The sequence below is a fragment of the Blennius ocellaris genome (assembly GCF_963422515.1).
Source record: "Blennius ocellaris genome assembly, chromosome: 1".
NCBI classification, from domain to species: domain Eukaryota; kingdom Metazoa; phylum Chordata; class Actinopteri; order Blenniiformes; family Blenniidae; genus Blennius; species Blennius ocellaris.
Window position 1 is genome coordinate 12,488,306 of NC_137650.1, and position 14,364 is coordinate 12,502,669.

Below are 14,364 nucleotides of genomic sequence, written 5' to 3' on the forward strand. Positions count from 1 at the left end.
TTAATGATGTGTAGATGGAGAGAGAAGGGATGTATTTACTTGAACATTGACATTTTAACAAGCTGTCACCAACGCTTACTGTAAACAGGTTGCATATCTTTTGTAATCATTTCTTTATATTTGCTTGTTTTTCGTATCATTTTTATAAAGTCTTACATTTCTGCCTTCAACTGATAAATAGCACAAGCCATCAGAAGATGTAAAATCAGGTTAAATGAGGTCTACATTCCATGTTTGGGGATTGGGGTGGGGGCAGTGTGGGGTGGTGGTGGTGGTGGGGTGGGGGGTGTCATGGGAAACAGCAGGAAGTGCTTCATGGAGCAGAACGAGGGAGGCTGCTGCTTAAAGAAAAAAGGTTGAAATGGGGACAACTCTTACATCCCAACTCTTCTTTCATGCCATGTTCAGGGAAAGGTTTGTATTCTGTTTGGAGTTGGTGTTTAAAGTTGAATGCACCAGATGAGCTGCTTTCCAGCACATGGCCAACGAGGACGATGAAATCAACAAGACTGAGAGATCATACAAGTTCAGTCAGACAGCATGTGAGGAGATGCAACATAAAATCTGGAGATGATTTAAAAACGTTTTGATGTAATTCCTGCCTAGCCTTCTTCAGAATACTACTGTGTATGCCTCTCTCAGCAGATATCTGCATATACGCAGACAAAACTGCTCGTCCACCAACCTAATAACATATGCACGCTCACATTTGCTGGTCAAACCTCTCTTACACATTCAGACAGAGACGAGAAGACCTCTCAAAGTGTCTGTCACCAGGATGTCAGCAGTGAATTCTTCAAATCTGATGTGTGGAAGGTTTTGTTTTGCATTGATGACATGTTTACTTTTTTTTCCTAGCGCCTACCATAGCCATGCTCCTTAAATCGATTCGCAACATTTTATTGTGTCGTGTTGGATGCTACAATATCTCATGCAAACCACAATAAAAGTCTTTTAACACTCAGGTTAAAACAAACCCTGGTACAATGCTTGCATTTATGTGGTTTGTTAGTGAACGCCTGCATGCTATAGTTCACACCCTCGTATGCATCAAACAAGGGCAACTGAAGATGTAGGTCAACGTAACCTTAGAAACAAAGTCAGTGCAAGTTAAATGTGTTGTGAATATACATAAAAAGCTGTATTTGAAGCTGAAATCATTGAATGTAGAATTGCTGTGCTGTTGCCACTTATTAAAATTGGTGTTTGCATTGGATGAATTGGTCCTGCTGATTTGAATAATTTATATATAAGATACTCATGTGTGTGTTATATATTTACCCTGTATTTAACATTGGACTTCTGCATTGGTTGCCAAACAACTTTTCATTCCACTGTACTTTGTGATTGGAACCCCAATTCTAATCTGAAGGCGTGTTGACCTTGCTCACCAAATGTAAAATAGAAAGTAAAATAACAGAAAATAGTAGTTTTGTGAGAAACCTGTAAAACCATAAAAAGTGTTTGTGCGCACTACCTTTCTAGATCATCTCCTGTCATACTCTATTACAGTGACAGTAGCTTAATACCAACAACCACGAGGCACAAATCAAGCAGACCATCTGTTTTGTTCGTCACACAGCGCCCCGAGGCTGATTCTGTGTTCTCCCATTAAAAGCCAACTTCACAAAGCAAATATTTCCAATAGTGAAACACTTGGGAGTTTTCCTTTAAAGCCTGTGGAAGACGTCCAGCAGCACTGTCCCTCCGCCCTGTATCTCTGTCAGACTGTCTGCAGGATTATGTGCTGTTGGCCCAGTCCATACTGATATCTCCATGCTGTCAGCTACGGCGTGAAGACAAGGCGCTCCACCTGAGTCGCGAGGCTCCCGTGACTCTACAGCAGCTGCATTAGCAAAGCTAGTAAAAAAAAAAAAATGTCGAAAGACAGAATGTAGTTTTCGAATAAATTTTAATCATTTTGAAAGTACTCGGCACAAATAACCCCATTGTTTTCCATTTCTCTTTTATCCATATAGAGGCTGCTCCATAGCTACTCATTGCTATTCATGGGTGGTCCCATGGGTGCTGCAGCCCGTTCTACAGATATTCAGACATAACGAGACTGCAGGTTTGTTGTGGCAAATGACAACACTGGTGATGCAAGATGAGCTAAAATGTGCTTATAATATCTCATTGAACTCGTGTTCTATCGTAAAAGGCAAAAAGTCCCCCCTGGGCCGTATGTGGTACAGCTTATTATCCAGTCACTTTTTATTGGGATGTTGCCCTCTGGCGGCTGAACTGATTATGATGGAGGCAAAGAAGGAAAAGGCGACGTGTTGTGCATGAATATGTTTGTAAAGAAGTTTAGGTCTAGACTCCGATCGCGATAGTCAGACATTAAGATCATCTTTGTATGGCATTTACAGTGAGGTGACTGTTTTTTGTTGTTTTTTTTTTTATATTTTTTTTTTAGAATGTGGTACAATAAACAAACATCATCGGTCCATCTTTCATGACGATTGAATCCACACATCCTGTGCATAAACCAAAGTGAACTGAATCGTCAGAGTGAGTATCCCGGGTTCATGGTTGGCGCCAACTGTGCATCTTTAGCCATGTGGTCCAATAAACACAAACACGCCTGTTCCAAAGGGTATCATTACTGTGTTTTATGTTGTTTTTTCCATGTAGTAAATAATTTGGCCACGAATGTTGCTCAGTGGTTTGCCCTCTCTCCTCATAGCAAGAACGTCATGGGGTCAGATACTCGCCAGGCCTTTCTGTGTGGAGCTTCCATGTTCTCCCTGTGTGCCATGGGTTTTCTCCCCCGTGAAGTTCAGTTCAAAAACGTGCATTTGAGGTTAATTTATCAACCTAAATTGCCTATAGATTTTCTTTCTGCATCCTGTTACCCTGATCAGGATGGAGTGGTACACAGATAGATGGATGGCTTAAATAATTGAATTCATTTGTGTGTAGTGTACACATAGGGCTTTAGCTTTTTACCATTTTGCTTTTGCTACTTTGAAAAAAAGCAGAACAGAACTGTGTAGGCGTTGGCCATTACGTTTTATGGTGTACATTTTGAGTTTAGTGATTTTACTTTTTTTCACCCGTGCCTCTAAAAAGTAATTCAGGAACAATAGAAGAAACAGCCCTTACTTGTCTTTATTTACAGTACTTTTATTAGACTTTTGGTTTGTGCTTAACAATGTCTGAACAGGTGCTTTCACTCCAGGATAGTCTAAGAATTGACTTGGTTCACTTTAATTCTCATATCATAAGTTGGAGCAAACACAGGTCATGCTGTTTTGACAAATGCAGACTGAGAATTTGAAAAGCGAAAGCAAGAAGAGAATCAGGTTCATTGATTGGTCAGGAGAGAAAGCAGAAATAGAAATTCATCCCACTCAGCTCACTTCACACACCACACAAAAACACACAATGGATAAATTGGGTCAGAAAAAAAAAAAAAACATGATATAAAGCCTTGCCTTTTTCAATTTTTGATTGCACCAGTTGCTCTACATCAGTGAACTGCATTTGAACGACACCCATGTTTTCAAGCCAGAGTTCGCTTATTTAGCCTGTAACCTGAGGGCAGATGCCTTATCCTACCTACGATAAAGATGCTGTTTCTAAGTCTAGAGCAGCAAACTATTTTGTATAATGTTATATAGTGAAGGGACTGGTGTAGTGCAATTTTGTGACGTTTATCAAAGTCAAGCGCTTAAATCAATCACACCAATGTTAAGATGTGTTGCTTGCAAAACACCAGTAGTCAGCTGGGAGCGGTTTTGGCTTTCACTGTCTTTCCAAAGAGCAAAACAATAGTATTTGAACTGGGAATGTTTTGAAGCTACACTCTAAAAAATAATACATTGGCTAAACTTAATAAAATTAAGGTAACAATTTGCATAGATTTTTTTAAGTACTCTCAACTCAACTCATTATTGAGTTAATCCCACAAGAGGTAGTCTAGTACAACCAACATGACATTTCTTGTCCTCAACAAGGTTAAATAAGTTAAACCAACTGAATTCTGATTAAAACATTTTGGCGTTTTTAAGTCGTCAATTAAGTCTATTTAGGTTCATCCAACTCATTTATTTTGCCTTGATTCAGCTTATAAAAGTCTGTATGTTATCCCTTTTTTTTAGTTCTAGTAACCTAATGTACATAAGTTAAAATAAATTACACGTTGAAAGTCCTCTTCATTGAGCAAAATGTTTATTAGAAAACTAGTATTAACAAATGTTTTGAAACAATGAATGATTTTCCTCATTTTGAACAAAAAAATATGCCCACTTCTAGCAATAATTAAACAAAAATCAAAAAATAACCACACCCAAATGAGTGTGAAGCTTCACATCTGAAGGCTTTTACCAGGTTATTGCCCTTGAACAATGTAAAACAAGATTAACATGTTGTAATTATTACTGTGGATTTTGGATTACTCATCCCCTGAACTGAATGCAGTACTCCATTTCACAACAACAGAGTAGAAAATAAAATGTATATATTTTTTTGTTGTCAGTATCGGTAAGGCACATCAAATTTCTTCATCTATTCTTGAATGTCAAAGCTTTTCTTCCAAGTAACTTGCTACATATCTGATTCATATCAAAACCAAAAAAATTGAAATGTAATACTGTAATAAACACAACTATAAAACACTCAAACTGCATCACATTTTCTGATCTGCTTCTGGTTAGCCTACCCCTGTTATTAAGGTAAGGGCAGCGATTGACGACATCTCAATAGGTTAAAACAGTAGAACATCACAAAAAGCAGTCTATTTTTGAGAGACAGTACTTTCGGACTGGCTTTCAGACTATCCAGCTCAAGGAGTATCTTTTGAAATACTTCCAAAGTGTTTTTCAGTTCTTTTGGGTAGCTGAGGTTGAGAGCGTAGATTAGCCCCATTAGCATGGCACATGCTCTGGGTACGTCCAGGTCTTCAAGGACTGTTGTTCCCTCAAGCACAATCTTTGCATTGGCTGGATCAGATGTTGTGGCACCTCTGGTAACGACAATCTTCATCACTTTATCCGTTTCATCTCCTCCACCATCCTGGCGTAAGTAGTTAAGAAAAAAAAGTTAGTATTTATACGCAATACAATTTAAAAATAGCAGTAAAACAAAGAATATACAATGAAATTAAGTTTTCCATTTACCTACCAACTGATCTTTAAAGAGATCTTCCTCCTTTTCTCTGAGATACACCACTAAGCCACGGATAGCCATCTCTCTCCTTCTTTCCTCAGAATCATCCTGTGAATAAGAAAAATAAAAAAGTGTTTTATAATGTTTTTTAATTTAACCTCAATGAAGATGAGCTTTTTGTAATAACATCACTAGGAAAGAGAGTGAAGGATGATGTTTCCAATGCCTGGCCTATACCAATTACCGATCTCAATTGTGTATGTTAAATTTATCATTTTAAAGATTGCAATAATGAAACAACAGAAAAATCATTTTACAATTAAGTTGTGCTCTGCTTAAGCATTTATAGTTATGTACTAACTGAAGATTTTTTCCCTGTCCAATTGGGAGCAAATAACTAAGCCATAAAAAACACCTGATCTGATATTTGTCCTTGTAAGTATTTGGACTCAGAACAGTTGACTTTAACGCATAAAGGAGACAATCAGCAATGTAAGCAGTTATTTGAAATTCTATTTCTGACCACCTTTGCGGTGATACTGGAACCACGTATACTGTAAGACAAGGTTTATTCATACCTCAAGCAGCAGGTTCTTTATGCACTGAATACTCATCTTTGCAGCTCCTCCTCTTGCTGACAGCAAGGACATTATCTTCGGGATGTACTGGTCCAGTTTTGCCATGAATGTTGTCTCCAGATTGAGAGTTGTGATTCTTCTGAACTCTTGGTTTATCTGTGAGTGTAAAGACAAACAACAGGGACAATTTTTTAAAATGCAGGAAATTTCCATCAACATAGTACATACTGCAAACCATTTAATGATCAAATATTTACCTGAGCTGCATCAAAAAGAGCAGGCCATCGGACTTTGAAGTCATTAACAACAACTAGCAGCCAACCTCTCAAACTTTATACAACGGGGCCTAAAAAAAACAACCCAAAAAGCCTTCTCATTAATGTTGTAACATACCAAAGGAAATAAAAATAGTGCACACTCAATGGCAATATTAGCAGGCCAATATTTTCATATGTTTAATGTTAAGTAAAGTGATAATAGACTTACTTTTTTAGGCCTCTTCCTCTCAGCAACGTTGTCGTATCAGCTCTCCAGCCCACGTTTTTACGTTGGTCTTGGACAAAAAACGATCAATAAACTGGGGTTAAAAACACTGAACAAAATAAAATTAACCTATGTACAAAGCTTAAACATTAACCCACATCATCCTTGTGTTTAAATTGGGAGAAAATGACACATATAATCTCTTAGCTGTGCAGGGAAATGTAATGTAAGACCTAATTTAAGCAGCAGCGACAGAAAGACTCAGCTAAAGTGTATCACATTACATACAATAGCTTAATGAACAGTTAACTGAAAACCTGCTTTTAGGATTGTGTAAAAAAAAAACTATTCCTTGCACTATGTTAAAACACTCATTGAGTGTTGCAAATTAAAGAAAGCAAAAAGTACTACTCACCCAGTAACATTCAATTGGATTGAAAATATGCAATGTCCGTTCCTTTCCCTCCACTTTCTTGCAGGCGTGGCCTTTGGTTAAAACATGTGCGGGCAAGTCCAGTCTTACTCAGCTTTTGAAGGATGCTTAACAGAAATTCAAGTTGCACCAACTAAATATTGTCTCTTGCTGAGTGGAAGCAGAAATGTCCATTCAAAATCATTAAATTATGGAGTCAAGACAGATTTCTATATTCTCAGTTTGACAAACTTATAACAGGAAGTTATTAACTGATTAAAACATGTGTATGTAACAAACTTAAATTTTTTCTGTAAAAAAGGCTCTTGATTTCAAGCTTTACAAACTAACCCCATGAATCATTTTTCTCAGTGTAGTGATTTCCCATTCTACCAACTGAAGTGTAGTGGCTCCGGTCCATCGAAATCAATTTCTTGAAGAATTGCTATTAATCTTCATCCTCTTTATTCATACAATATTTGTATTTCAATAGCCACTATATCTGACTTACATTATACATATTGACATAAATGACATTGGAATAAAGTATTTCTAAGTATAGTTGTCTTAATGATGAAATAATATTTTTCAGATGTAACTGGGAGAGATGCCACCGTTTTATAGACATTTGTGTCTACAAAACTAATATTGTTGCAGCCATTATTGTCGTTGTTACTGCTGCATTTAAAGATGTCTTTTATCTCCGGCATGATAGGAGGCTGATGATTTATTCCTTTCTGGCTGTAATTATGGTGTTTACAGTATGACATTACCACTGTGTTAACCATGAGCTGTGAATCTCAAATGGGGCCATTAAAGGGCAGTGAGCCATTTCAGAAAATTACTACGGTGAAAGCTCAAAATCATGCATCTCCTTGTAAAATTGTACATCTTTGTGGGAGCTATTGTACATAATAATCCTGCTACAGCTCCTGTAACTTTCATAGAAGTGTCTCTTTGAAGATCAGCCTCACACTTTAGTGTTATTTGAGCTGTTACATACTTTCCGCAGCTGAACCGCGGTGGAATACTTCACAATTAACATTGACACCTGCAGAAAATAAATCATAATATACAAAGAAAGTCAAGATTTCATTGGCTGAAAATTATAGCTCAATGCAGATGTATATTTTCCCCACAAAAATAGCCCTCTCTTTCCTGAGCTCACCTTAAGAAGGTTTGTGATAAAACATGAATCTTTCTATTTTGTTGGAACTGTTTGTGCTTTGGTTTAAATAGCTTCACACAATCAATAACCATGGACCAGAGGCCTAAGGTGCTCAGCTCATCCATCAATCTGTGAGGTTGTCATTAGTGTGATGTCTTTAAAAGGAATCTGAATTCAGCACAAAGGTTCACTCTGCTTCTAACGGGGACTGACTGGCTTTTTGTGGCCTGAAGTAAAAGGTCAATTCCACCACAACCTCAAAGTGCATTGGTGAGATTGTAATATAGAAAATAGAAGTCCCGAGGGAACATCTTTAAAATAGAAAGGTTCATTTGTCAAGAGATGGAGTTTAGATGGTCGAAGGTTAAGGTGATGGTGACCTCACTTTTGTTCCACCATTGTGGATTAAACACCATGAGAAAGGCTTTGAAGGAGTCTGATCTAATTTGGCACAAATGCTCGTGTGTACAAAAGGATGAAGTGAGAGTACAATGAGCTGCCCATCTGGAACAACTCATTGTGAAGAGATTATCCAGCAGAGTTTTTCTTATTGGTCTTCATTACTCCATCAGCACGGAAACTTTTAATCTGTCAGAGTTCACGCTAAGAAAAGTGAGAAGACTCATCCAATATGGCCAGGATTAATTTATTTATAATCTGTGAATATGGTCTTTTTCCACACGAAATTGCCCACAGAAGAACTCCCTTCACCCGTAACATAACCTAACACTACTTATTACAATCCTTAACCATCTTCACTACATACATTATGCGAGTCTTGACAGGCATAAAAGTAAGTTGAAGCTCATCCATGAGGCAGTTATTCTAGTTTCTGTTTGTGTTTCACCCAAGGTGGCGCAAATGTGCCCATTCAATGATACACAGAGGTGAAATTCAAGGTTTATCGCAAGTGTTTTGCAGTCTCAAAGTTACTGTGTATGAGTTGTTCTGTTATGAGGAGGAGGTGGGAGCACAGAGATACAAAGTGGCGAGGCCCGCCCCTCCAGGGATTTACATGGTATTTCACAGTAACTCCTATAGCCTTCTATATAGAAGCGTATTCTTCTGCACTCATTAGTGAATAACACTAGTGAAGTTGAGTGGAACCTTATTCACAATCAGAATAATTATGTGCCATGTAATCAGTAAATCTGACAAGAAGAACATTCCTGCCATTTTTATCCATTTTAGTAAACAATAGAAACTCTGTCATCTTTGTAGAGGCCACACCTCGTTTGCCCGGAAAATTGTGGTGCTCCCTGCAGATTGTCCCGTCTCCTTCATCTCCATCTCGCCAGCACGGCTCCAGCAGATTTAACAGGTAAATCAATCAGGGATCAGAGCATTCACCTGGATTCACCTGTTCAGGCTGATTGATGGAGACAGAAGCCACTCCTGATTTACTCATATTTTTGTCCACGCTGTATTCGCGCTGCTGGGCCCTGGTGGACACATTCTGTTGCTCAGTGTATTTGGGGCTGACGGGTGATGGATGTGAGAGGGTTCTAAATGGAAGAGGCAAGGAGGGGAGGAGGTACCGAGAAGGGAAGGAGAACAGAAGAATGCTGAAGCAGCTGTTTGCACACATGTAGAAGTTGGTCGTGTGTGTGCGTGCATCTACTTTGGACAACATCCGTCGCTCCGCATTCCAGCACCACCTCTTCCCACCACCACCACCTCTTCCCACCACCACCACCTCTTCCCACCACCACCCCCAGCCCCCCATCAGGCTGATTAATAGTGAGAAGAGCCAGCTGCATTCCTCTCCCCACAGAGAGGTCAGACATATGGCAGAGTGGAGAGCCGAGCCGCAGAATTATCATATCAAACCTGTTCCTCACAGATACTCCGGAGAGCGAGCAATTCTAAACACACACACACACACACACACACACACACACACACACACACACACACACACACACACACACACACACACACACACACACACACACACACACACACACACACACACACACACACACACACACAGAATGTATTGTAAAGATCAAGGTGCTCACGCCATCTCTGACAACCAGTGTTGGCTTTCAGATTATGGCCTTTTCTTTTTTCTTCTTCTCGCGAGCGCGAGCACTGTCGGACCTTTTCATCTCCCTCACTGCATCGGTCCTCACACCAGTCCTGATGTAAATTATGCATGAATCGGCGAGGCCAATTTCCCAAATGTTTAAGTCTGTAACCTCTGAGGCACAGTCCTGACCTCATCTGAACATGGAAAATCAGTGCTTGGTGGCTGTAGAGCTGAAAGGGCTGAGAGGCTCGGGAAGAGAGTGATGACGGGGAGGTCCACCGATCACACCCACCACGACAGGAACAGACTGTTTCATCCTATGGCTGCTATTCCTAACAGCACTTTATGATGATAATAATGCTTGAAAGGCATTGTTATTGTCATTTACTTATTTCTAAAGCTGATGGCTCTATTATGAACGTCCTTTTACAAGTTTTTTTTAATCATTATAATTTTATATATGTTTCTTGTGCCTGTCTTAGCAAGGCACAAAACCTATTGTATAATTATTTGGAATGAAGTGAGCTGTTTGTTTTGGTTTTGTATTTACACAACATTCCAACTTGTTTTTGTGAACAATGAGCCGTGAAGTAACTCTACTACCTTTGGCATAATAATAACAGTTAATATTGATAAAAATAACAATATTCATTGCAGGCCCTCACAGTGTTCTAGTTTAGGACGCCTACTTCTTAGACAGAAAGTCTAAGAAGTAGAAACAACAGCAGGTTGAAAAGAAGGGCCTCTGTGAGCAGTTTGCATGTTCTGCCTGTGTGTGGGCTTTACTGCAGTTTACTGATTTCTACAAACAAGCAGTTGAGTACATCGTTTTTTTTCATATAGCACTCATTGGCTTATGGGGTCAAATTTGAAGCATCAAATTATCATACAGATTTGTGTTCCATGTATTATTAAACTACTGAATTCTATTCATTATGCATTCATACATTATGGTGACATTTATCTTATTTAAACCTGAAAACACAAGCTGTCGATCAATTCAAGGATACGTGACAGTGTCCAAGTTAATAAGTAATAACACTGTGTACCTGTCAAATTCAAAGAGGACTCATGAAGGATTATTTATTTCATTTTGGTATAATTGGACCAAACGTCCTGTTCTCAATGTAGATGTATTTACATTTCATATTTTGTCCAGTGACGTCCTCAGAGGATTTATGAATTTGTAAATTTGTCCTGTTTCCATTGTTATTCCAGGATTCATTCAGTATGCATTTAAACTTTGCACAGATTACTACAGTACTCTGTTGTATGCCATTTAATACCAGAGAGGTGGTCTTGTGTATAATTAGAGGGAGCAGACATCAGACCAGCATTTTGTCTCATGTGCCCACAAAATGCAGCATTTCAAAGAAACTGAAGACCCAACGTGTCTCTACTAAAGGTCCTGAAGACCAATGCAAACACAGAGAAATAATTCAAACAAATAAAGGAAAAAAGTCATCATTACTCTAACATTGAGGGGGCAGTTATTATATTTAGTTTAGTTTAGAAGTATTCTAATCTATTCTAACATGACTGTTAGTGGTGGGCCTTCATCTTCACACATCTCAACTACCTGATGAAAAAAGTCATTTCCTACATCATCCCTGCAATGTAAATATCCCAAGTTCAACATGATAGTAGCAAGAAAAAAAACTCTCTCTCTCTCTCTCTCTCTCTCTCTCTCTCTCTCTCTCTCTCTCTCTCTCTCTCTCTCTCTCTCTCTCTCTCTCTATATATATATATATATATATATATATATATATATATATATATATATATATATATATATATATATATATATATATATATATATATATATATATATATATATATATATATATATATATAAATCACAACAATGAACAAGTTGTTATTTATTTAATCAACATCAGATGCACACTTTATAAATATCTGGTGACACAGCTGAGCCAAGAGTTTCATAGTGGGAGGCAGAGAAAGTTTGGTATTAATGATGTAAAAGTATGAAAGTGTTTGACACGATTGAGAGACACATTAAACATGTTTTGATGATTTCCACCTACTATTTTTTTTAAATAATGCCTGAGGCTCTCTTGGCTAGTTTAGTTTGAGTCTATTAGATCAAAATACAAGAATGTCATTCACAAAAATCAATACAAGCGACTTCCTTGGATCTCACTCATGTTTCATATGAGAATTACATCAGCATATCCAGCAAATAGTGTGCAAATGTATATTCCTTTTAGTTTACTCATGATTGTTGCCTGTTGTGTGTCCCAGTATGGTTTTTTTTGCCCACATTTACGCACAGTTTTTGAAAATGATGTCCGTTTACATGGAAAGGGCAGAAGCGCTGAAAATGATGCAGTTTACATGCCAGGCCACGAGTTGGTGCTGTTGATTGTTTTGTTTTTGTTGGTTTTTAAAGAGAATATTACGCTCTAAACATTCATCGTATGGCAACTGTTAGTTGCAAAAAATATGATAAATAATTTCAAATGTTTTGCTTTGTGCAAGGAATTTGTGCTTACATACACAACCTCTTAATTCTTTAAAGATCGGTACTGCACTCGGTACTGTGAAAAGAGAATTGACTTGAAAAAGTACCTTTGAAACTTTCTTGAATTGCCCATTTAAAGAAAAAATAGTGCAGTATGTTGTGTGGCTGTGATGCTTTAGCTAACCTGCTCAGTCTAAAGATTGATTCAAATTTTAAAGTCTGCTTAAATCAGCTGAATGTGGATCCATGCCAATCTGGCAGAAACCGCTATTAATAAGAAATTCATGAAATAGTGGTATTTGTAACTCAGCTCCTTTTGCTTTTTTCAGACAGTCATCTCATGTTTATACTCATAATTTTCACTTATTTTTTTAAATCATATTTCACTTTTTAAGTTTATTATAAGATTGTTCACTCTGTAACCGAAAACACTGAAACATGGAAGATTAGAGTTGGGCGATGTGTTTCCCCGCTGGTTGGTGAGCACATTCAGTGTGTTTACAGTGAGCGCTCCACAGTTAGTCAGCACTAAATGTGTTAACCGAACGGAGCCGGCGGGACCTTTCTGAAAGCTCGTGTGTGTTCTGCTGCCACGGAGGGAATACAAATGACAACCGACAAGCTCACAAGTTCACGGCACCTCCAGACGTGTTTAGTGCGGAAATGAAGCGAGAAGAAAATCTGTCAAACAGCCAAGAATTACTCCTGTCAAAGATTATGAGCTCAAAAAGGGTCTGAAAAATGCGAACTGTCAGAGGACATTATTCTGGCCACTGCAGGAGCCCCAAAGGAGGAAGGATGAGCCTGTGGCTGATAGACCAGATACACCAATGCTGGTTTTACTTATTGCTGGATTTCATGGCTCACCTCAGATATGAATGTTCTCAACAGATGGTGTGATTAAACTACAGAGCTCTGCCAGAGTCACACATTTTCTTAATGTAAAAAAACAAAAAAGAAAAAAAGCTGTTTGTCATTTTCTGTCAAGTGCTTCAAGTTGAACTTTTAATGCTCATGAAAATCATGAGGGAGTCTGCTGTGGATAATAGTAACTTAAGTCAACTCTTGTGGGTTTTTAAACACACTTTTGACTTGCTATCAACATGTTGCATGTAATGTTATTAAATAGTATAAATCAATCAATAAATTACACGATGACTGTGACACGCACATAATAAAATGCAGTGAAACAACTCATATGTTCTTGAATTACTTTGCAAAGTTTCAGGAATAGGATGTCACAAAATTGTGTTTGTTATACACATCTTCTATCTTAGACAAAAAAACCAAAAAAAAGTGGAGAAAAATAATAAAGAAGAAGAATAGGGTAATTTTACATTATTTGGTGGGGTAGGGCCTCTTCCATGAAAACCAAAAAACCCAAACAAACAAAAAAACAATTAAAGCATCTTTGGTGTTCATTGTCAAGACCTCATTTACACGGCAAAATCTACTTTTTAAAATCTAATTTACTAATTTACTAATTTACTAATACCGTGATGCGCAGTCGCACCATTTCAAAAAGTGACATTTTCAGTGGTTCTGAGCAACATTGTCACATAAATGGGCACTCAAAACTTGAAGAAAATTTTCAATTTTCACTTGAAAACATTGTCGTGTAAAGTGGGCAGGACCTCAGACCCTAAGGTGAGCAGCGCAGAAGAAGAATGGATAATGGATGTTACTCATGCAATGGGCAAAACAATCTATTTTATTGTTGTTTGAACAATTACATCTCTGCAATGTCAAAAAAAAGTATTGAACTCTAATTACACCAATTATCTCTCATCTTTTCTTAACTATTTCAGTGAGATCAAGTATTACATGATCCTATATCATAACAATAGATCCCATTTCATGTTTCAAACTTTATCATTGACTCCAAGTTTCCAGAAATAGAAGGAGTTGAGTTTGGAGAAAGCAAAGAGAGAAATCAACAGACGGACTTTTCCTTTGTGGGGTAATGTTTAATTTATCAGCATTAGATAATATGGCTCATAAGCCCGCTGTGTTCATTCTGTCTTTGAAGGTCCTTTCCATTTGAGAGGCTCACCTCACTCTCATCAGTACGTCTCATTCAAATTGCATGTTGTC

The 14,364-nt window shown here is 37.9% G+C and overlaps 1 protein-coding gene across 1 annotated transcript; it reads right to left on the minus strand.

The window, feature by feature from the left end:
- Positions 1–221: 221 nt before the first annotated feature.
- LOC308148926 (uncharacterized protein) lies at positions 222–6,862 on the minus strand (the record flags this gene model as incomplete). Its single annotated transcript, XM_080520502.1, has 7 exons — positions 6,589–6,862; positions 6,177–6,243; positions 5,948–6,036; positions 5,691–5,846; positions 5,128–5,220; positions 4,813–5,019; positions 222–341 (listed from the first exon to the last, which is right to left on the minus strand). The coding sequence occupies exons 4-7, from the start codon at positions 5,793–5,795 to the stop codon at positions 222–224; spliced, it is 525 nt and encodes a 174-aa protein (XP_080376628.1). The 5' UTR covers positions 5,796–5,846; positions 5,948–6,036; positions 6,177–6,243; positions 6,589–6,862.
- Positions 6,863–14,364: the final 7,502 nt, after the last annotated feature.